A 21,704-nucleotide genomic window follows, 5' to 3' on the forward strand; every position below is an offset into this window, starting at 1 on the left:
CTGTGTGACCTTGGGAAATGTTGTAGCCTCTCAGAGTCTTCATTTCCTCTTTTGAAAAATGGGAATAATCATACTGCCGCACAGCCTCGTGGTGAGGATCAAATTAGATGATGCATGTGAAACACCCAACGTTAGTCAATTAGGTGTCCTCCTCCCCCACCATGAACTTGGAAATAAAATTGTCCTCTGAGTCTTAAGCCAGTAAAATCTACACAGCATCACAGAGAAGAAGAGCCAGGTGGGGGAGTGAATGAGGCGAGAGATGGTTTTGTAAACGACTGAAGAGTTTTGTGAACGGTGGAAACCGCAATCAAGGTGACCTGCCTGTAATCTCAGGGAGGCAGGGCCAGGATGTGATTGAAACTGAGAAAACAGAGGCCTAGGCCTAATCAATTGCATTGTGCTCTATCAGAAGGGAACAGAAGGATGCACAGAAAAGGGGGTGCAAGGGAGAATTCATTCGGCTGCACCAGAGGGAGGGTAGGAAACCAGTAGATACAGGGATTCCAGGCTCAGGTGGCTCTGCTCTCTGCTGTGGAGCAACGAGGGCCTGGCAAACTCCAGGAGATTCACTATTCTGCTGGCTCATTTAAACTACATAGGTGTCCGGGTACCAGGCATAGCCCCCTTTGAAAGGCAAGAATATTCTGGTCCCAGGAGAAGACTATAGAGAGCTATAGAGACTAAAAACACTGATTTTGGAGTCAGAGGACCTGGTTCAAGCCCCTGCTCTTCTACTTAAAACTACTTACTTCACTGTGCCTCAGTTTCCTTACTAGTAGAATGAAGATACAACAGCCTGCTCCTCATGGGGTCCCGTGAAGCTTCAACAGCAGCGAGCACTTAGCAGGACACCCAGCATAGAATATGTAATTTGTAAAGGGTAGTGACAGAGAGGGCGAACACGAGTTGAACATCTTATTGCCATTTCACAGAGGAGGAAATTGAGGCTTGGAGAGATTAGTAACCTGCCCCAAGTCACACAGCGAGTGAGTGGTAGAGGCGAGCTGCACCCCAGGCACTTCAGCCCCAGAGCTGTGCGCTTACCCGCTTGCTCACGGAGGCGGACACATTCGGCCTCTGGCTCCTGTGGCAGGTTCTTGTGAGCTTATTCGGCCAGAGACGGGCTCTTCGGAAGCCACGGCCCCTGAGTTCAAGTGTGCAGAGCTAAGGCTCCCACCCCTGTGACACCTCTCTCAGCAGCCACTTGGCCTCTCTTCATCTTACTGCTCCCATTCAGCAGTCCCCAGCACAGGGCTCAGCACAGGGAACTCAATCTGCATTGGTCACCTTGTCCCCTTTCCCTAGGATACTCAACGTGGGGGGATTTCCAGGGAACCTTTCTACCAATATCTAGAGGGAGGAGGATCCTCCAAGTATCTACCTGGGGCAGATAAGATCTCTTCCCAAAGCCCAGAGTCCAGAAAGATCATGGGCCTCGGTTCAAGTCCCAGCCTGGTCACATGCACCTGTGTGACCTTGGTACATCGTGTAACCCTGGAGCCTCAGTTTCCTCATCTGTAAATGGGGGCTGATCATAGACCCAGACTCAGAACTGGATTAAATGAAAAGATGTATGTAAACACATCTGGCATGCAGCACTTAATAAGTGAGTTATTATTATTACTGTTTCTCCCCAGCCTGGCTGTGAACTCCTCCAGGACAGAGACAGGTCTTGTTCATGTTTGTTTTCCTGGGGCCTTGCCAAGCAAAGGGCCCTTCCCAGAGTTAACGCTTAGTAATAGTTTGTCAGTTGCAGCCATGATTCCTAGCTCCCAGACTCTTGCCCCCCCACCCAGTCCATTCCCTTAGGAAGTCAGGGGTCCACGATTTCCTGATGGGAGATGTGGGAACCCTCATTCCCTGTTCCTTTTGTTTCCACTTGGAGGCACATCAGGTGCCAGAGTCTCTCAAAGTGGCAGCAAGGGCACGGGACAATTCTTCATTGCAGAGGCTCATGGCAGGTTGTTTAGTACCCCCAATCCCTGCCCACTACCTGCCAATAGGAGCCCCCAGTCCTTGTGACCCAACAAAACTGCCTTCAACCCTCTCCAAAGCCCCCTAGGGGGCAGAGTTGCCTGGAGTGAAATCCAATGAGCTAGACTAGCTCTCAGGCCTCTCTCCCTTCCCCTCCCTTCTGTCTTTTTTTGGGGAGCTACAGAGAGTCCACTGTGGTCTTCCCCACTGCCCCCGTCAAGAGGGGCCTAACAGGTTCTGCTCTTGTGCCTGTGATGAATGGTGTATCTGCTGAAATCAAGGAGAGAATTAGCAAACCCTTTGCACACAGATTGAAAGCCGCTTCAGTCATGAAGGGGATATTTTGAGCTCCAATTGCCTATCTTCTGTATCCGTCTCTCAACTTGTCCTAAACTCACATGAGGACAAGCATCAGGACTTCTGGGTATCCCAAAACACACTCTCTCGCCTCCCCCTCCTCCCGGCAGCCAAAGCAGTCACACTCACCTTCCTCTGGCCACCGTTCCCCCTAACAGAAGGGATTTTCATGGCTCAAGGATTCATATTGTCACTTTTCTTATTTACAAAAAGCAATAAACACACACATGATTCAGAGAGGCAGTGAGCCCTCAGCAAGCCTCTCCCTCACCCTGGGCTTGCACCCTAGTCTGGGACCACAGTGTCCACCCAGCAGGAAAGGGATCCAGCAAAAACCTTCCCTGTCTTTGCAACTTACAGACACAAGAGAATTGAGTAGGAGGTGAATTCAGGGTGGGATGATAGGGTAAAAAAGCAGGGAGGGGAGGTAAGGGAGGGAAAGGATATACAGTTTTATAAATAACTAGACAAGGTCTGAGCATTTCTTTTGGGGGAGAGGTGGGAAGAGAGTCTAGAGGTAGGAGCCTAAGTGGGAAAGGAGAAATAGTGCTTGGGGCCAGAGTGAGGGATGATCTCTAAGCCTGGACTGGTCCCATCTTTAAAAATGAGTGGGTTGCCCTAGATGGTGTCAAGAGCAACCTGCTTTTTCTGACACGGTAAGACCCTATAGGATTCTAAGCCTGGGGGCTTTGAGACCAGAGCCCTGGAGATTGGAAGGGATTGGTGGGCACCCCAGAAAGGTGGTGGATGCCCAAGCAGGCTATGTCTGATCCCCAGGCTGGTACTGGGGTTCTGTGGAGGTGAAGTAGTCCTCAAGGAAGGACTGCAGGTACTCGAAGGTAGGCCTCTCCTCTGGGTCCAGACGCCAGGTCTGCTCCATGGCTTCGTACAGGGATACTGGGCAGCCTGGGGGGCATGACATGTGGTAGCCATGCTCTACCTGCTCCAACACTTCCCGGTTATTCATGCCTGGAGGGAGGGGCTCTGTCAGTCAGGGGGCCTAGCCCCTCCCAAAGAGGAAACCAGGAGGAAGCCCTTCCCTTGACGCCCCACCCTTCCACCTCCCCACCCCAGCAAACCTGGGTAGGGGACTCGGCCCTTGCTGATGAGTTCAGTGAGCAGGATCCCAAAGGACCACACATCTGACTTGATGGTAAATCTGCCAAAGAGAGCAGCCTCTGGGGCTGTCCACTTGATGGGGAACTTGGCCCCTGGAGAGATTGGGAGAGAAGGGAAAGTCATCGAGGAGGCCCCTAGGAACAGCTGGATTGAGAGAATGGCATGTTGGGGCGTCTGGCTGGCCCAGTCAGAAGAGCATGTGACTTCTGATCTTGGGGTCGTAAGTTCAAGCCCCATGTTGGCTGTAGAGATTACTGAAGTAAATAAACTTTCAAAAACTCACAACCCTGAGATCAACAGTTCCATGCTCTTCCGACCGACTGAGCCAGCCAGATGCCTCTGCCAGGCACTGTTTTAAAGTGATTTATACGCATGAACTCATTTAACCTCACAAAAACCCTGTGGGGTAGATACTATTATTATCCCCATTGTACAGATTTGGAAAAGGAGGCACTAACTCGTTAAGCAACTTCCCAGATCACATAGCTTATTATAAGTGGCTAGGATTCACTCCCAGACATTCTGGCTACAGAGTTCACACCATTACACTTTATTGTTTTTCACTTGAGAATTATAGCAGTGCCTGGCATATAGTAGGTGCTTGATAAATATCTGTTGACTTACTTTTCTCTGAATACTTTCATTTTATATATGAGAAAAAAACAGCTCACAGAGGTTAGGTGACTTGCCCAAGGTCACTTGGCTAGTAAGTAGAGGAGCTGGGATTCAAACCTAGAGTTGCCTCTTCTACTACATCGGATGGGAGTATCCCAGATGGTCTGGGAGTGGAGGGAATGGTTCCTGAATATGTGGAGCCCCGTGACAGCCCCTTGATGCACTGGGGAGCTCTTGGAAGGTGAAGAGAGGAAGGGCACCTTGCTGGGGGTTGTACTCATCATCCTCAATGAGACGGGCCAGCCCAAAGTCAGCGATCTTGCACACCAGCCGTTCCCCAACAAGGATGTTGGCTGCCCTCAGGTCTCGGTGGATGTAGTTCATGCGTTCCATGTAGGCCATGCCCTCAGCCACCTAGGGGGGCCAAGGTATGGAGAAATGGGAACACCATGGCTTGTGTGAGAGATCACTTGAAAACCCCACTTTCCAGATGAGGAGACTGAGGCTCAGAGACGGGCAGTGCCCTGCCTCAGGTCGCACAGATGATCCAGTGGATGGGACTGTATGTACTTCCAGGGGGCAGGTGTTTGAGGGCACAGGGATTTGTAGAGGTTCATAGGAGGCCAGTCTCAAATAAAGGCTGGTGTCCCAGTTTACCTGGGCTCCCATGTCCACCAACTGGGGCAGTGTCAAATCCTGGCCTTCCCGGTCCTTGAGGAACTCCAGCAAGCTACCTGAGGAAAGGAACTCAGAAAATCAGCAGCAAGACTACCCCCAGCTCCAGGCCAGCCTTCCCTCGCTTGGCTCCGCCCCTACCCAGTTCCCATTGCACAGAGCTTGGCCCCGCCCCCTGTTGCCCGCCCTTGCCCAGGACTCGCTCTCACAGACACCCAGACTCTGCCCACAGCTCGTTTCTTCTCCTCCTCCGTCCCCCTAGACACGCCCCACTCAGACTGCGCCCCAGATCCTTCCCCATCACAGATTCGGTCTTCATTCGTCCAGGCCCCACCCACCAGCTGAACCGAGGCTCCGCCCCCAGCCCCCGCCTAGTCTAAACTTGGACCCGCCCCCACTCCCAGGACTCGCGTGGTTTCACTCATGCCGGCCTCCCTCTCGGACTCTGCTCCAAGTCCCCTGTCCCATCACAGATCGCCACTCAGGTCCCTCCCCCAGAGACAGCCATCTGAACTTCGCCCCAAGTCCCGCCCCCCAGACTCCGCCTCCTGACCCCGCCCCTCACCGTGGCACATGTACTCGGTCACGATGTAGATGGGCTCCTCCGACACCACCGCGTACAGCTGCACCAGCTTGTCGTGCCGCAGCATCTTCATGATCTGCGCCTCCGCCAGGAAGGCCTTCGGGGACATGGTTCCCGGCTTCAGGGTCTTCACCGCCACCTTCGTGCTGCCGTTCCACATGCCTGCCATGTGGTCGCGGCTCGTCAGCGCCGGCTCCCCGATGTCCCAAGCCCTCGCCCCGCCCCCGGGACCTCCGTACCGAGCCACACGTCCCCGAAGCAGCCGGTGCCCAGGCGGCGCTCGAGCGCGATGGAGCTGCGGCTGATCTCCCAGGCGTCCTTGGCCAGGCCCATTGTCTGCGGCTTCATGGTGGTGCAGGCCGCCGTGAGCAGTTGGCATAGCCCGTCGTTCACCTCTGAGGAGCAGGGGTTGGTGGTGGTGGTGGTGGGGGGGGTGTTGAAGGTCACAGGCAGGCCAGGACACCCCACACATTCCTCATCCCATCTCATGCACACACACAACGCCCCCCTCCCCCCACCTACCTCCCCCATCAGTGGAAAGAAACTAGGAACGGGTGAGGTCACAGGCTGGGGCAGAAGGCAACCTGACCCACTGAGTAGGTGAACATGTTGGTGCCCAGGGAAGGAGGTGGCACCAAGAGGGAGAGATGATCCCTGCAGGGACCTGTGTCCTTCCCACAGGAGGTGGCCTCCAGCTGGGCCTTCAAGGTTAAGGTGGGACTCTGACAGGTAGAAATGGAGTTCGGGATTCGAGACAAAGGTGTGGACATGAGGCCCTCACCCTTCCATGGACCTCACCTTTGGCCTAACTCACTAAAGCAGAAACTTGGGCATTGATTCCCAGCTTCCTCTCAACCCTACAGCCCATCCTCCAAGTCAGGTCTGTTGGGCCTCCTGCCCCGCTAGACATTAGGGGGCGCCCTTTGGACGGCGACCGCCTCACACCTGTTTCCTCTGGAATCCTGCGGGGCAGGATCCTGGGCTGGGAACCCAAACACTTGCGTTCCAGTTCTGCCCCAGCCACTACAGCTTTGGGAGCCCCTTTCCCTCCCTGGGCCGAATTCTCAGCGGGTCGGCTCAGGGACCCAGAGTGCACACCAGCCCCAGAAGCCAGCTCTCACCAGTGTAGTGCTGCACCAGCTGCTGCACCGAGTCGAACTGGGCCCGTGTGGTGATGTAGTAGCCACCCGTGTCCAGCTTGCGGACTTTGTAATGCTTCACGTGGTCGCCTCTGGCCTGGTCCCAATCCCGGATGGACAGGGAGTAGGCACCTGTGGGCAAGGGTCACCTTCAAGTCTGCTTTCCTCCTCGCTGTCCATCTTAGAGCCCGAGAAGCCCAAATGCCTGGGGACTCGGAACTTGGATGGCCACGCACCCCCTGAACCCAGTCCCAGTCGTATCTCTGGTCCTCCACCCCTGTCCCAGTCTGGGCCCCGGCCCTGACCCAAGCCCCTCACCACTGCCCCCAGCCCCACCCTGACGGCTGGGCCTCCCAGTTGCCCCTTCCCAGGCCCCCACCTTTGGTAGTCTCACTCTCACGAATAAGAAAGGCCCCCCCGGGGGTTCCCTGGGGAGAGCAGCTGCCTCTCCGCATCCTTCCTCCCGATCTTTCCAAAGTACCACCTGTTGGGAAGGGCCAGCAAGAGTCAGAGACACGCAGTTCAACCCCCAACTCAGCCTCCTAGGGAAAACCACCTCGCTAGCCAAGATTCAATCTCCTCACTCGCGAAACGGGGCTCCTACACCTGCTTCATAGCCTGATCATGAGAAGCACAGAGACGGGGAACGTAGAATGCTGGGCTCGAAGTTGGTGCCCAATAGGTTAGGCTTCTCCTCTCCACTCTCTGGGTTTCTTTTCGACTAAAATGGCTAAGACCCCAGTCGCTAGTGACCTCATCAGGGTGCTACCAAGTTCCTTAACGCATCTCACTACTGCTTCGTCCGTGGGCTCATTTTGTAGATGCGGAAGCTGAGGCTCAGAGAGGGGAAGTGACATTGTGGCAGGACTGGTTGATGAGGTCTACCTGAAATTCTTTGCTGCTCAGCCTAGTTCTTTTCCCACCACCCAGGCAATCTCTCAGATCCTTCTTTCCATAACCACCCCTACCCCGCGACTTCCAAACAACAACCTTTCCTGCCTCTCTCCCCCTCTTTCTGACTGCTCCTGCCTGGCTCTGACTGCTGTTTTTCCTCCACTCTCTGAAATTTGGATGTTCTTACAAGTCTCACCTTCAACCTCAGGTGTCAAGCGTTCCTGTTCTGTCTTGGATATTCTTCCTGGGACTGAACTGTGGCCTTAAATCCACTGTGAACGTACACTGGGGAGACTGAATGGCCCCGGAGGCACCACGGGAGACTCAGATGTCCTTTGATTACTAAATTGGCCAGTCTGGGGCGCCTGGGGGGGGCTCAGTCGATTAAGGTTAAGCGTCTGCCTCCGACTCAGGTCATGATCCGGAGGGTCCTGGGATCAAGCCATGTGTCCCAGAGCCATGTGTCCCATGTGTCAGGCTCCCTGCTCAGTGGGGAGCCTGCTTCTCCCTCTCCCTCTCTGCCCCTCCTTCCCTCCAAGCCGCCCTCCCCTTCCCTTATGTATGTGTGTGCTCTTCCTCTCTCTCTCTCTCTGCCCTTCCCCACCATGGGTGTGTGCGTGCGCGCGCTCTCTCTCAAATAAATAAAATCTTTTAAACAAATAAATAAATAAATAAGTTGGCCAGTCCACACCTGGGTACTAGGCACAGTTTGGGGAACAGGGAAGGCATTGGCAAGTGGAGGGGTGTCCAAGCGGGCAGGCAGGATGGGGAAGGAGGAACTATTGAAGGACTGTGTAGACAGGACACACTCCCAAGTTTTTTCAAAGCCCTGCCCCCACCCATACCCATGAGAGTAATTACTTCCTTAATAGTTAACTTAATAATAGCAGTGCTTATTTTATGTCATGCGCTGCTTTAATACATATTATATTCATTTAGTTCTTTTTTTTTTTTTGAAGATTATTTATTTATTATTTATTTGACAGAGAAAGAGAGAGCCACAAGCAGGGGGAGCAGCAGAAGGAGAGGGAGAAGCAGACTCCCCGTGGAGCAGGGAGCCCAACATGGGGCTCCATCCCAGGATCCTGGGATCATGACCTGAGCCGAAGGCAGATGTTTAACCGACTGAGCCACCCAGGTGCCTCGGTATTTATTTAGTTCTTATAACAATGTTGTGAGGTAGGTCCTATTATTAACTCCCACTACACAGATGAGGAAATGGAGATACCTAGTGGTTAAGCAACTTGCCCAAGGCCACACACTCTTAAGCTATGTTGCCAGAATAGGAACACAAGTTGTCTGCTCAAGGGCCTGCACTCTTAACCACAACACTGCTCTTAACCATGACATGGCAGTGAGTGCCTCTCAGGGCTCGTGACACTACCTCTAAGTTGGGGATGCAAGCTTGAACCCCCCATACCTCCCACCTTCTGCATCATCACCCTTTCTCTCCTCCATGACTCCTACCACTTTTCCTGGATGAAGGCCTCACCCACTCTGAGCTCAGGACCCCAACCACTCCCCTCTGCTCAGGGACACCTCTCCCCTACCAACCCGCCCCTACCTGCAGCCTCTCCATCCCACCAACCTCTACATATGCCCCCATTTCTTCTTTCCCCCCCCAAAAAACTGTTCTAAGCCCTAACTTGCCACCAACATTCTGCTGTATCTCTCACCTTCCCTTCACTTGAAAAAGCACTTCACACTTGGGTCTCCACTTCCTCACCTCCTACTCCCTCCCAGGCTCTGCTGTCTGGCCCCCACCCCCACCTCATACAGGGAGATCACTCACCAAGGTCACCCCTATTGCCAAATCCAGTGGCAGCCTCTGACACTCCCTTTCTAGTTTCCTGCAACCTCTCCTCCACCCGCCTCTTGGCTGTTCTGACTTGGCTTGGCCTGGTTTTCCAACAGCAACTTCTCCTTTGAGGCAGCTTTCTCCGAAGGTGGGTCCTAGGGCCAATCAATCTCTTTCTCACTCTCCTCCCCTTCTTTCACCCTCCCATGCAGCTTTAATTGTCACCTCCACTCTGGAGAGTCCCAGATTTCTACCCCAGCCCAGTGGTATCCTCTGCAAGAGCCACAGCAAACAAAGAGCCTTAGTGCCAACTAAGAAAAGTTGCCCCTTCCTCTGGGCTAATTCAGTGGCCTCGCTTGGCCTGGGTTGGGCCCCTCTCATACGAAGTACAGCCTGATCCAATTGTTGGCAGTGTCTTCTACCTGGGTGTTCCTCTCTGCGAACCTCAACCCAACAAGTCCCCCCACCAGAACCCAGATACCTATACCTTCTCCTGTGTTTCCCACTTTAGCAAATGGCACCGTCACCCACTCAGTTCCTCAAGAAGACTTTGGGTCACCCTTGATTCCTCCCACACCCCAAACACAATGGCAAATTAGTCACCACGGCCTGGTGACTCCTACTCTGCAGTCTCTCCAATCTTTTCTTTTCCCATACATGTATGTATATGTGCACATAGATTAAAAAGTTTTTTTCATGAGCCTCAGTTTTCTCATCTGTAAAATGGGGACAACAATAATATCAATAGTGTCACTATGAGAATTAAATGACTCAAGGTGGGTAAAGTCCCCATCGTCATATCTCAGGTTCTAATGGTACACCATGAATGATAATTCCCTGTCTCCTTAACAGAATTAATTCTTTTTTTTTTCAAGATTTTATTTATTTATTTGAGAGAGAGTGTGTCTGTGCCAGTGGGGGTAGGGGCAGAGGAAGAGGGACAAGCAGACTCCGCTCAGCTCAGAGCCAGATGCAGGGCTCTATCCCAGGACCCTGAGATCATGACCTGAGCTGAAATCAAGAGTCGGATGCTGGGCACTTCGGTGGCTCAGTCAGTTGGGTGTCCAACTCTTGGTTTCCGCTGGGGTCATGGGATCGGGCTCTGCGCTCAGCGGAGAATCTGCTTCTCTCTCTCTCTCCCTCTGCCCCTCCTCTGCTCATGCTCTCTCTCTCTAAAATAAATAAAAGAATCTTAAAAAAAAAAAAAAGAGTCCGACGCATAACTGATTGAGCCACTCAGGCGCCTCTTTAACAGAATTAATTCTAAGTAATATCCCCTTGCATTTGTTTAGCATTTTACAATTTTTTAATAGCTCATTATGCTGTTGTTGTTATCGCTGAGAGTCAATATGTATAATGCTTTGCAAGTGCAGCCAGACTATCTGGGTTCAAATACCAACTCCACCTACTTACTAGCCATGTGAACTTGGGTAGGATATTTAATTTCTCTGTGCCTCACTTGCCTCATTCATAAAGCAGGATAATATTAGTTCCTAACTCTGTTAATACACAGAAAGCACTTTGAATAGTGCCCAGAACATAGGACGTGCTACATAAATATTTACTGTCATAAACATCATTATTCTCTTCTCTTATTCTCACAATGACCTCACAGAAATATAGGTAAGAAGATAGGCTGAGTGGGGCTGTGACTCAGAGGTGGCCTTGGACTCCAGGGTCCTGTCCTGTCCTTAGGGATAGCCATCTCCCACCCCCTACTCACTCTTCGGCCTGGATGGAGTCCACAGGGGCCACGTAGTTGCTGGGAATGTAGCCAGTTTGTCCGGAGCTGAGAGACCGGGCTTCCCACCAGTCACCCTCACTGCAGACACAGGACACAGGGAGTCAATGGCAGCCCAGCCCCCTGGAGCACTGGGGCCAGGCAGGGCCATGTGAAGGGTCAGGTGGAGCCTGCCAGCCCCACCTCACCTTAGACACACACACACACACCCCCCAGGGCTTTTGTCTGTTCTGCTCTCAGCCACTGAAGCTACCCCAGGAGAATTTTCCCTGCAGAAGCAACATGTCTGGGGATGTGTGGGCCTCTTGGCTTTGATCTTTGGCTCCTCAGCTGGTCTGGGATTTGGGTGGGCAGTGGACAGCTAACTCAGTTACTTCCCCACTGAAATCCTCCCATACCACCAGTGACTATATATTGCCTTCTGGATAAAATCTAGATTCTTCAACATGGCTTAAAAAACCCTGCAGAATCCGTTTCCACTTGCCTCTCTAGCTTCTGCTCTCTCCATTCTACACCTCATACTTTATGACCCACCTAGACTGAATGACCACTTGGTGGTTTCCGGAAGTCACATTTATTCTCATTCTCACTCTCTCTTCCTCTTTTCTCACCTCTTCTTCAACATCTATTGATTTTTTTTAGTCTCACCTTAGAAATCACCTCCTCCGGGAAGCCTGCCTTGATCACTAGCCTCGAGACCATATTTAGTGTTCTTTCTGGGCCCTTATGTCCTCATGCTCCCCCTACATAGTAATGATTACTCAGAATTGTTACTGTCCTGTATCTGTGTCCCCAGCTAGGCTGGAGCTTTCTGAGGGACCAGGTAAGATTTCTCTCTGGGTCCTGCCACCAGCCCCGGCCATGTCCTGAGCCGGGTGGCCTGGTTACTTACGTGTTGTTCAGGATGTGGAACTTCTCACCCTTGGTGAAGGTGAGGTCATCCTCTGTCCGGGCCTCATAGTCATACAGGGCGATGAACAGGGTCACCCCAGTCCCTGCAGAGTCAGGGCTACTCAGCAGAGTAGGGCATGGGGCAGGGGGCTCCAAGGGACCTGCACACTGCCCCCCCCCCGCCCAGTCCTATTCCCCAGCCAGGCTCTGTGCCTCCCCACGGCTGCAGTGCCTGGTTCCCAAAGGCCTTTGGAGTCCAGTGGAGTTCTGATTTGGGCTTCGCAGCTTGGCTTCCCATGGATTCAGGGCATATGGTTTCCAGCCCATCCCTCACACCCTGGGGAGTCCCCAAGTTACCCATTCCTCCTCTTCCTCACCAAGACTTCCCACTTGGGCCTGTCATCAGGGTCCCTCTCTCAGATGGGAACAGAGCTGTCTTCCCCTCAGACCAGGATTTCTGAGGTAGGGCTGTACATCCTCCCTCAGACTGTGCTCTGAAAGTCGGTATCTCCCACGTCATAGTGGAGCCTCCTAAAGATGTCTCCCTTTCCCCCAGGTTCTCCCAGGGGCCAGGCAGTGCCCGCCTCCAGCCCACTAGACTCACCGGAGATGCTCCTGATGGCGCCCCCATCAAGGAAGGCATGGCTGGTGGACTGAGTGGGGAAGTTGTAGTTGGGGATATGGGCAAAGGAGGACCCAGTCCGGGCCTGAGTAGGGTCAGGGCCATAGTGGTCTACAGCCCCACTGCCCCTGAAGTCCCTTTCCAGGCCAACATCCTCCTTGAGCCCCGGCTCCAACTTCTTGCAGAACACACAGCCCATTCCAGGCGCCCTGCTACAGAACGGAGTATGGCTCACTCTGGGGCCCCTGCCAGATAGGCCCCCCACGTACACGTGCACACACACACTCACGCAGGCATGCAGTTGCCCTCTCGGGGTCCTCCCCGGTGAAGGGTAAAGGTGAGGCAAGGCTACCTTTGGGTCTCCCTCCCAGCGGCTGCCATATGTTTGCAGAGAAAAAGTATACTCTTCGTGGGCTGGTTTTCTGCCTTGGGATGCTGCTGTGTTTATTGATAATCTATTTTTGCCTCCTCTTGCTTCAATACATTGTGTTTTTGTGACTTCTTCAGAGGCTTGCATATGCGTGTCTTTTGTGTGTCTCTAAGTATTTGTGAGTTTGCCTGTGGGTGTGTCTGTGTGTGCAGCCTCCCGTGAATGTCTGTGTGTCTGTGTGAGTATGAGTGTGGGTACATGTCTCCGTGCATGTGATGGCTCTGCGTGTGTTCGTGTCTTTCTGTGGAAGTGTGTATGTGTGTTCCTGTGTGTGTGTGTGTGTATCTCTGTGCGAGTAGGTACCTCTGTGTCGGTGTGTATGACCACGTGCATAGCCCCGTGTGGGTGCATACGCGCCTGTCTGTGTGTGTGTATCTGCGTGAGTATGCGTGACTGTCTGTGTGTGTGTGTCTCCCTCTGTGTCCGTGCATGTCTCGGTACTGAGACATGTTTGTGTGTGAATATGTGTGAGGGCTCTGTGTGTCTGCACCTGAAGAGTCCCTGCAGAAGGGGATCAAGGCCATTTCCTGTTGTGGGTCCAGCCTCTTGGCCTCTCAAGCTGTCTCTCTGTGGCTCCCCCATCTGTTACCTAGCAACAGGGCTCTTGGAGGAGGAGGGGGCTGTGATGAGTTGTGGGGCTCAGGAAGGCCACCTCACCCCCTTTCCTGACCCTGAAAGCCCTCCGTCCCCACTCTCCCCACTCACCCTTCAGGCCCCTACTCCTGGGTCAGCAGGGCTGCGGCATAGTCCTTGGGGGGGGGCCTGAGACCTGAGGGCGAGAGAGGAGGACATGGAAGATGAAGCTTCGGCCAAGGTTCCTGCAAGCCAGCTGTCAGCTTCTGCCCTCTTCAGGAAGCCAGGCCTGGGCTCGGTCCCAGCATGACTTGTGCCTCCATTTTCCTTCCCACCGCCCCTGGCGAACTTACACATCTACCCTCACACAGGACACACCACCCACACCAACTCTCTCACACTCATATCCACCTGACACACCAACTCACCAACACACACCAGCACACAGTCACACACCCACACCCACAGCATACACTTGCACGAGTGTGCTCACCAACAACACCAGCACACTAACACAAACGAACTCTCACACAAGCCCAAGCTCGGATGCACAGGCACACACACGCACGCATACGTAGGCACACGCGCTGCCTCTGAGGGTGACAGACTCCTACTCAGATACTTATCTTTTTGTGTTAGACCCACCGCTTTCATTGGATTTCTATCAAGCCATGCCCAGCTCACTCGCAGGCCCCCTCCCCCCCCAGTCACCGACTCCTAAAAGCGAGCCTTCCTCTGCATACTGCCTCTGCTCCCACCCCGGGCTCCGTAAGCCCCCGCAGCCCCAGGGTTACGGCTGGTGGCAAGGTGAAGGTGGACACCTACCTCCAGAGCTCGCTCCTATCCCCACACCAGGTAAAGCCCCAGGTCAGAAGCCAGGGCCACCAGGATCCCTTGGGGAGCCTCCATGCGAGCCGAGACTTTCCTGAAAGCTATGTCCTCTGAGCAACAGGACAGGCAGATCATTGAGCAAGGCCCCACCAGAAACTCTGCCATTGCAACACTTAGAGAGGAACTGCTGGGGAGAGGGTTTCTTAAGATGTGAGAGGAATGGAGAGTGGTAGGGTAGGGCCAACCCAGTGAACCCTGATTTCCCCCAGAGGGGCTAAGGACCCTTGTGACAGGTGTCCCCGCCTTGCCTTTCTTGACACCCAAGTCCAGTTCCCTTATGGACATCCTCCTCCTCTTCTCTCTGGGTCCTGCTCCTCCTACTGAGTATACTCACCTCTTCCAGGAAGCCTTCCTGGCTCCAACCAGATCCAGCTGCCTAGCCGATGGCTCTGTCACATCAGTGCCCTGACCTCTACTCTAGACCCACCAGCCCCTCTCGCTCGTCACTGTAACTGTTCTCTGGTGTGTGTAGGGGAGTGACACCCATCTGGTGAACGGCGAGGCGGGCTGTGGTGAGAGCCCTAAAATAGCCTATGTTCACTAAGCCATTGCTGTGATCTTCACCTCGGGACCCCTCCCCTGGGGTGCAACCACTGTGTCTGAAAGGCTCCAAGACTCTGAGGGCTGGTCAGGGCTAGGGAGAGGATTCAGGTGGAGGTGGGGGGCATCCAGGACGCAGGGCACGAAGGGATTTCAGGCACCGAGGGGACAGATGGGGGTGAGATGAAAACAAAGGTTACAGGGTGAGAATGGAGGTCTTCTCACGGGAAGACACCGACCCATCGCGAACGGCACACAGGGCCTACACCCAGATGCACACAGCCCTCCTGACACATTCTGGGACGCACACATTACCTCAGCTACACACAGCTCCTCTCTAGACAGACATCTTCAAGGATAGCCACATCCGCACACACGGATGCCCCCGGCCCTCACCCACCTACACACACACGTGCACAGACGCACCCCACACGCACCACCTCTCCACGAGAACAGTATAGACAGGATTTATAGCGCTCACTAGGTGCCAGCCACTGCATTAAACACTTGACATACACGACTGCATTTTATTCTCATAACAACACTCTGACGTATTACCATTATTGATAAGGCAACTGAGGCACAACGAGTTTTAGAGACCAGCCCGAGGTCACACACATGATGAATCCTGACATTTGGCTCCAGAATCTGAGCCACTTCTCTCCATCTTCTGGTCACAGACACGGATAATTACAGCCATTCCTGCCAGCACTCACAGAGGTCCAGAGCCCCCAGAGGGACACACCGAGATATACAGAGCCCTCTCCCAAGTCACAGACCCACACAGAGCACCTCTCTAAAAGAGACACAGATTTGTACAACCTCTTGGGTCCCCACATCGATACAAGGTTGCCACTTCCAAAAATACCCAGATAAATATCACCACAACATTTTAATTTTTTTTCAATTCTTTTTTTCAAGTAGACTTTAGGCTCAACGTGGGGCTCGAACTCACAACCCCGAGATCAAGAGTCGCATGCTCCACCGACTGAGCCACCCAGGCGACCCCCCAACCACAACATTTTTAAGTCAGCCTCATGGGAGTCCCAAATTCTGCATGCTTGGAATGGGGTTGGGGTGGGGGGGTTCAGAAAGGGTGAGCCTCTGAGGAGGAGGCAGAGGGTTCTGTGGGCTGAGGAAGAGCCCGGGCAGGGCGGACAGTGTGGGGAACAGGCAGTGGGGAGCAGCTCTCAGGACTTGGCACTCCCCAGCCTGCTGGGGACCAAAGTCCAGGGCTAGGCAAGGCTGTCTGGGCACCAGTATGCTGAAGGGGTTGGGGAGATGTGGGGTGAGGGGGTGGGGCCTGGCATCTGCATGGTCCAAGGCATTGGTGGGGGGGCACGCTGGATGTGACCACACTCACGCTCCCCAGAGCCAGCTCCAGCAGCTCGCTGCCAGAAAGGAATAAAAAGAAAGAGACAAACAGAGACAGAAATGAGAAACAGAAAGACAACAGAGATACAGAGACCGAAAAAGAGAAAGGTAGAAATTAAGAGAAACTCGGGGAACTAAAGAGTCAAAGGCAGAGGAGAAAAGGCAGAAGCAGCAGGTTGGGTCCTCTGTGCTCAGGCATCTGCAGACAGATAGCCCCTAGGACTCTCCGTCCCCGTCCACCTCAGATCCTAAGTGGTGCCACCAACTCTGTGGACAGTGATTTGACTTCCTAGAAGTCTGGGTGGCAATAACTATTAGTCTAAAATTTCTAATTTATTAAATACTTAGTGCCTGGCATTGTGCCAAGCAATTGCCATCCATGATCTCATTTAGTTACCCCAGGAAGTAGCTTTTATTACTACCCATCTTTTACAGATAAGCAAACTGAGTCGCAGAGATCACACAGCAAGGGGAGGCTTAAACGCCATCCCAATCCATTTGGCTCCAATCCCACTCTAAGCACTGTTCTATTTTGCAGCCCTAGCAGAAGCAATAATGCGTGTCCCTTCAAGAGCAACCTACAACGTGCCAGGCCCTGTGCTACATGCTCTCAGTCCCCCTTACAGCCCAGAGAGGGGAGGCCACCAGCAGTCTGGTCACTGCAGGGACCCGGGTCTGTTCATGCCTCTTAAACATCTGGTTGATAGGAGTTAGAGTTAGCTTCCAGAGCCTCATCTGTGTCAAGATCAGGTTGTAGGTAGTAGAGCTGAGGCCCACCCTGGACCAGGGTGCTCCTGACTTCAACATCTCCCTCTGTGTGGCCCTCCCCAGCTCTGTTCTTTTACTTTTTTTTTTTTTTTTTTTAAGTAAGCTCTATGCCCCAGACGGGACTTGAACTCATGACTCCCAGATCAAGAGTCGCATGCTCTACCGACTGAGCCAGCCACGCACCCCTATTCTTTATATGACACTATTAGCTCTGGGACCCTGGATGAATGATATCAGCCCTCCGAGCCTCAGTTTTTGCATCTGTACCTTCAGTGCAGCTGCTGGGAAGGCTCGAAAAGACGTGCCTCTTACCCAGTGAACAGTGGCCAAATGAGGCTGAAGACCATAAGCAGCAAAGCACCAGGACCATTAATTCAGGTCCAGAGTTCGGTTCACACCGTGCCTGTGCTCTTCAGAGCCCACGCAGGAGGTCACGCTGTCCCTGACGAGTATACGTCATATTTCCAGCCCACGGCCAAGTGAACATACCACCCCTGCCATATGGCAGCGGGCCACTCAGCGGGGAGTCTGCCTCTGGCTTAGCCCTGCTCCTCAACATAGGAGCCCCAGGCCCACCCATCCTTTCTTGAGGTCCACACTTCCCGAAGCCATGTCAGGGCTTTGAGGTAGACCCAGGATGTCCTGTGCCCCCTAACCCCTGCCAAGTATCTGTGGGACCTGGAGACAGATTTAAGCTTAATTCTACACGGCCTGACAACTAGCTTGGGGAAGTCGGTTCACCTCTCTCTGAGCTGTAGCTTCTTTGCCTAGAAAATAGGAATATAAATCTCTGCCTCATGGGGTTGCTTCTGAGCATCAAATGTGAAAGCACCAGGCACACAGGTGGTGCTCAGTGAACTTTCACTTCCGCTCCCTTCCCTTGAGGAAGGCCCCTCCACAGCCCAGGGAGGGGGAGCGGCAGGGCGGAGAAGAGAAGCTCCCAGGGTGAGGTGGGAGTGCTGAGCTTGTTCAGTTGCCTGGGGGATTTCAGAAAGAGGGAACTGGGACTTTGGGCAGCAGCAGGAAACCACCATCCTGCAAGAGTTCCGGCTACTCTTCAGGGCTCTGCGCTGCCCAGGGGCAGGGCCCAAGTCTCAGCCGCACTGCGCCCCATGCCCTCATGGAGACCGGAGCCCGCTGACTGAAGGCTTCCATCCCCTCACCCACAGAGGCCCTCCGCCCCTCACTGAACTCCAGTGTCTCTTACTAACCCCCAACTCTCTCATGGAGGCCTCGCCTCTCATTGAACCTCTAACCATCCCACACCATTCTTTCTTGAGGCCTTATAACACCCCACCCCTAACACCCAGGGCCCAAGAAGACATACCCCAGTCTGATTACACCACTCGTGGGCCAGGTGTGGTGGGGGCATGTGAGGGAGGGGCCCTAATCTTTGCCACACTAGCTTTATCCCCCACAGGATCCTGAAGGTGTCAGCTGAATTTTCTCCACTTGTGTGGGTAAAGGTGGTTTCTTATCTGTTGCTGAGAAGTCACCCACCAGCTTCTAAGAGTCTGTAGGTATTCAAGATTTTGAGGAGATGGGAGCCATGGGTGGTCCAGGGGAACTGAGGGAATAGGAGTCTAGATTCTAGTGCGGCCAGACAGGAAGCCTCCTCCCCTGGTTCCACCTTATATCAGCCCAAATCCTCAAACCAGGTGGTCTGCTGGTCTGCTTGGGGCACAAAGGGCCCTGGCTTCTCCTTCCCCAGCTCTGGGGTCCCCCTACCCAGCCTCCCAAGGTCTGGCCACTTCCTTTGCCACATTAGCTCCAGGTGGCTGTAGAGAACACCCAAACACCCACACATCTGCTCACAGGCTCATGCTTATTCACTCAAAGCCCAAACCAAACTCACAAACACTCTGACACCTCACTCACAGCTTCAGGCCAACTGGGTTCATGCCGCCCATGACTGCCACACCTCCCACAGTTTGCCAGCCACCCACTCCCCCATCCACAAGGCTACAAGGGGTCTAGTAGGGATGAGGAGGGAACTCGGGCCTCAGCTCTGGCTACTTCTTTCATCACATCGGGGACAAGATGCTCTGGATTCCGAGTCCCTACTTTTGGCTCCGTCCGTCCTTGACTGCTGAACCTCCCTCTTCCTATCTGTGAAGGGAGAACAGAGCCCTGCTCTCCCACCACCATCACAGATGGAAGGATACCGAAAGAGTCAGGGGTCACTGGGTGGTACCATAGGGGTTGGGGACAGACCTCAAACCTGCCAACTTTCCCAGTACGGGACTTCAACAGATCTACAAACATTTATTTATTAGATGTCACTCGTGTGCTGGTCCTGGAGGCCCTGACAGGCTTTCTGTACCCCCTCCATGCTTGTGAGAAGGCGAAGGAAAGGATCCCTCCTAGGTCAGTAATAACTCTTAACCCTCCAGGACACTGCAAAAACTGCTTTCTAAACACCTGATTCTGGGGATTTGGGATGGGGTGGGGGAATGGGGGCTGAGTACGGTCAAAGGTAATTTCCCCCCAAATTCAAATGAGGAAAATGAGGCCCAGAGAAGCCCTGTAACTTGTCTAAAGTCACACAGCAATCAAGGGCCCAGCCTGGCTAAGTCCCTGCGACTGCAGATCCTCACGCCAGGATGCCTGAACTGAGCATCATTGCCTTACCCTTCTGTCCAGAAACCTGCCCTGACTGAGGACCCCAAATGGGGGCGGACGGGGTACCAAAGGGGGCTGCGTGGGCAACGCGCCCAACAGCAGCGAAGCGTGAAGCGCGGGGCTCTGCCTCTCCACCCTCTGGTTGCTACGAGACAGCCTCTCCGGGCAACTGCGGTCAAAAGCAGGATTTCCGTCGGGGCTGCCAGCAATTCCCGGATCCCAGGGGGAACGTGGACCGAGACCGCCACTGGGGGCGGGAAGTGGGCACCCAGAGAGGCCCATCCCTGCTGAGGGCGGGGACTTCCCCAGGAAGCCGGGACCCACGCCTCCAGCGCCTTGGAGGAGTCCCCTCGCCATCCGGGACCCGCCCACCAGCGCGGGGGCGGGCGCGTTAGGGGGCTGCAATTTTGGCAGCCTCCCCGCCCCACCAGACCCCCGGAATTGTGCCCCACATTCTGCATCCTCCAGAAATGGTTCTCCTTGACCTCCTCCAGCCAACTCCCTCACCTGGTCCTCTCAGCCCCACCCCCACACCTAGTTCCCCTCTTCCAGAACGCTCAGCTTCTCCCCAGACCCTCACTTTCAATGTCCCCTCAGTTTATTCCCCAGCCCCTTTGGGAGGGTCTCCTTAGTCCCTCTCCCCTGACTCAGCCCCCTTCCCAAATTCTATTAATTTCACTCTACAGGTTCCCTCCGTTTTTTCCTACCAGACATTTTTAGGGGGTCCCTTTAATCCCCCTCCCCAGATTTTATCCGTTTCCTTCTCCAGGTCTCCTAACTTCTCCTCTTGAGGTCCTTTTCGGGGGTGAGGTCCCTCCTCCTCCAGTTAACCGCCCCCCCCCCGCCAGCCCCAGCCGTCCCACCGGGGCGCGGGCGGGCCGGAGGCGGGGCGCCGCACGGCCGGTCCAGCCCCACCTGACGGCCGCCTACCTGGTCCCCGGGGAGGCCGCTTCGGACGGACCCCAGGCGAGCCGACCGGGCTTCCAGCAGCCGCGAGTGCAGACGTTGTGGGGGACGGGGGGGGGGGGGGGGCGGAACTGGGGAGCTGCCGGCCTCTGACCGCCGCCCGCTCTGGGCCGGGAGGAGGAAGCCGCCTCGGACTTCTCTTATTGAAGCCCTGCGGCGGCGGCGGCGGCGGGGAAAACTCACAGTCACGCCCCAGCCCGAAGCCGGCTGCCCGAGGGCGGAGGGGCCCCTCAGATCCCGGGCCCGCCCGCTCCCACTTCCAGCCTCCCCCGGGTGACGGGGGGTTGGGCTCTCCCAGCCCTCTCCCTGCACCCCAGCGCCTGCCCCAGACCTGAGCCCCCAGGGCAGCCTTCCCAAAGGTCCCCTCCAAAGGGGCAGGTTCCTCAGCCCCAGAAGCACCTGCTGTTTTAGACTGGGTGGATTTCAGGTTAAGAAGCAACTTTTCTGGGCGCCTGGGTGGCTCAGTTGGTTAAGCGACTGCCTTCGGCTCGGGTCATGATCCCAGGGTCCTGGGATCGAGTCCCGCATCGGGCTCCCTGCTCTGCGGGGAGCCTGCTTCTCCCTCTCCCATTCCCCCTGCTTGTGTTCCCTCTCTCGCTGTGTCTCTCTCTGTCAAATAAATAAATAAAATCTTTAAAAAAAAAAAAAAGAAGCAACTTTTCTCTGTCACTGAAGCGCATCCCCCATCCCCTTTTCGCAGCTGGGAATACTGAGGACCAGATGCGGACAGGCCTTACCCAAGTTCTCCACAGCCCATGGACTTCAGATTGCTGTCACCAGAACCACTGCGCGGAGCCAATCACCTTGCCTTGCCTCCCTCAGGAGCCGGACAAGTGGGGGCACAGGGATGTAGGACAGTGCGGAGCAGCGGCGGACCCTTCTCTCAGGAGCTTGCTTTTCAGAGGAAGCAGGTCTCAGGCCACACTGAGGAAGGGGAAGCATGACAGCCACCCCCCGCCATACACACCCCCAAGATTTAGAGAAACTGAGTGTCATCCTTTAGCACAGTTCCAGCCTATGGGACTAGGAGGGCTCCCTGACACATCCCCCCCCCCACATACCTGGGGTTAAATCCTACCTCCCACCACTGTTACTTCTTCAGCTTTAAATCAAGGACCAGGAGAACCCT

At 54.4% G+C, this 21,704-nt stretch overlaps 1 protein-coding gene across 1 annotated transcript; it reads right to left on the bottom strand.

The window, feature by feature from the left end:
- Positions 1–2,418: 2,418 nt before the first annotated feature.
- FGR (FGR proto-oncogene, Src family tyrosine kinase) lies at positions 2,419–20,620 on the bottom strand. The gene is given in 14 exon segments (XM_021683605.2): positions 2,419–3,303; positions 3,414–3,545; positions 4,329–4,482; positions 4,726–4,802; positions 5,309–5,488; positions 5,566–5,721; positions 6,448–6,597; positions 6,845–6,887; positions 6,889–6,949; positions 10,881–10,979; positions 11,791–11,893; positions 12,394–12,623; positions 13,547–13,610; positions 20,540–20,620. Coding segments are annotated over 12 exon segments (1,581 nt in total). The 5' UTR covers positions 12,611–12,623; positions 13,547–13,610; positions 20,540–20,620; the 3' UTR covers positions 2,419–3,094.
- Positions 20,621–21,704: the final 1,084 nt, after the last annotated feature.

The sequence above is a fragment of the Neomonachus schauinslandi genome, chromosome 4 (assembly GCF_002201575.2).
Source record: "Neomonachus schauinslandi chromosome 4, ASM220157v2, whole genome shotgun sequence".
Lineage (NCBI taxonomy): Eukaryota > Metazoa > Chordata > Mammalia > Carnivora > Phocidae > Neomonachus > Neomonachus schauinslandi.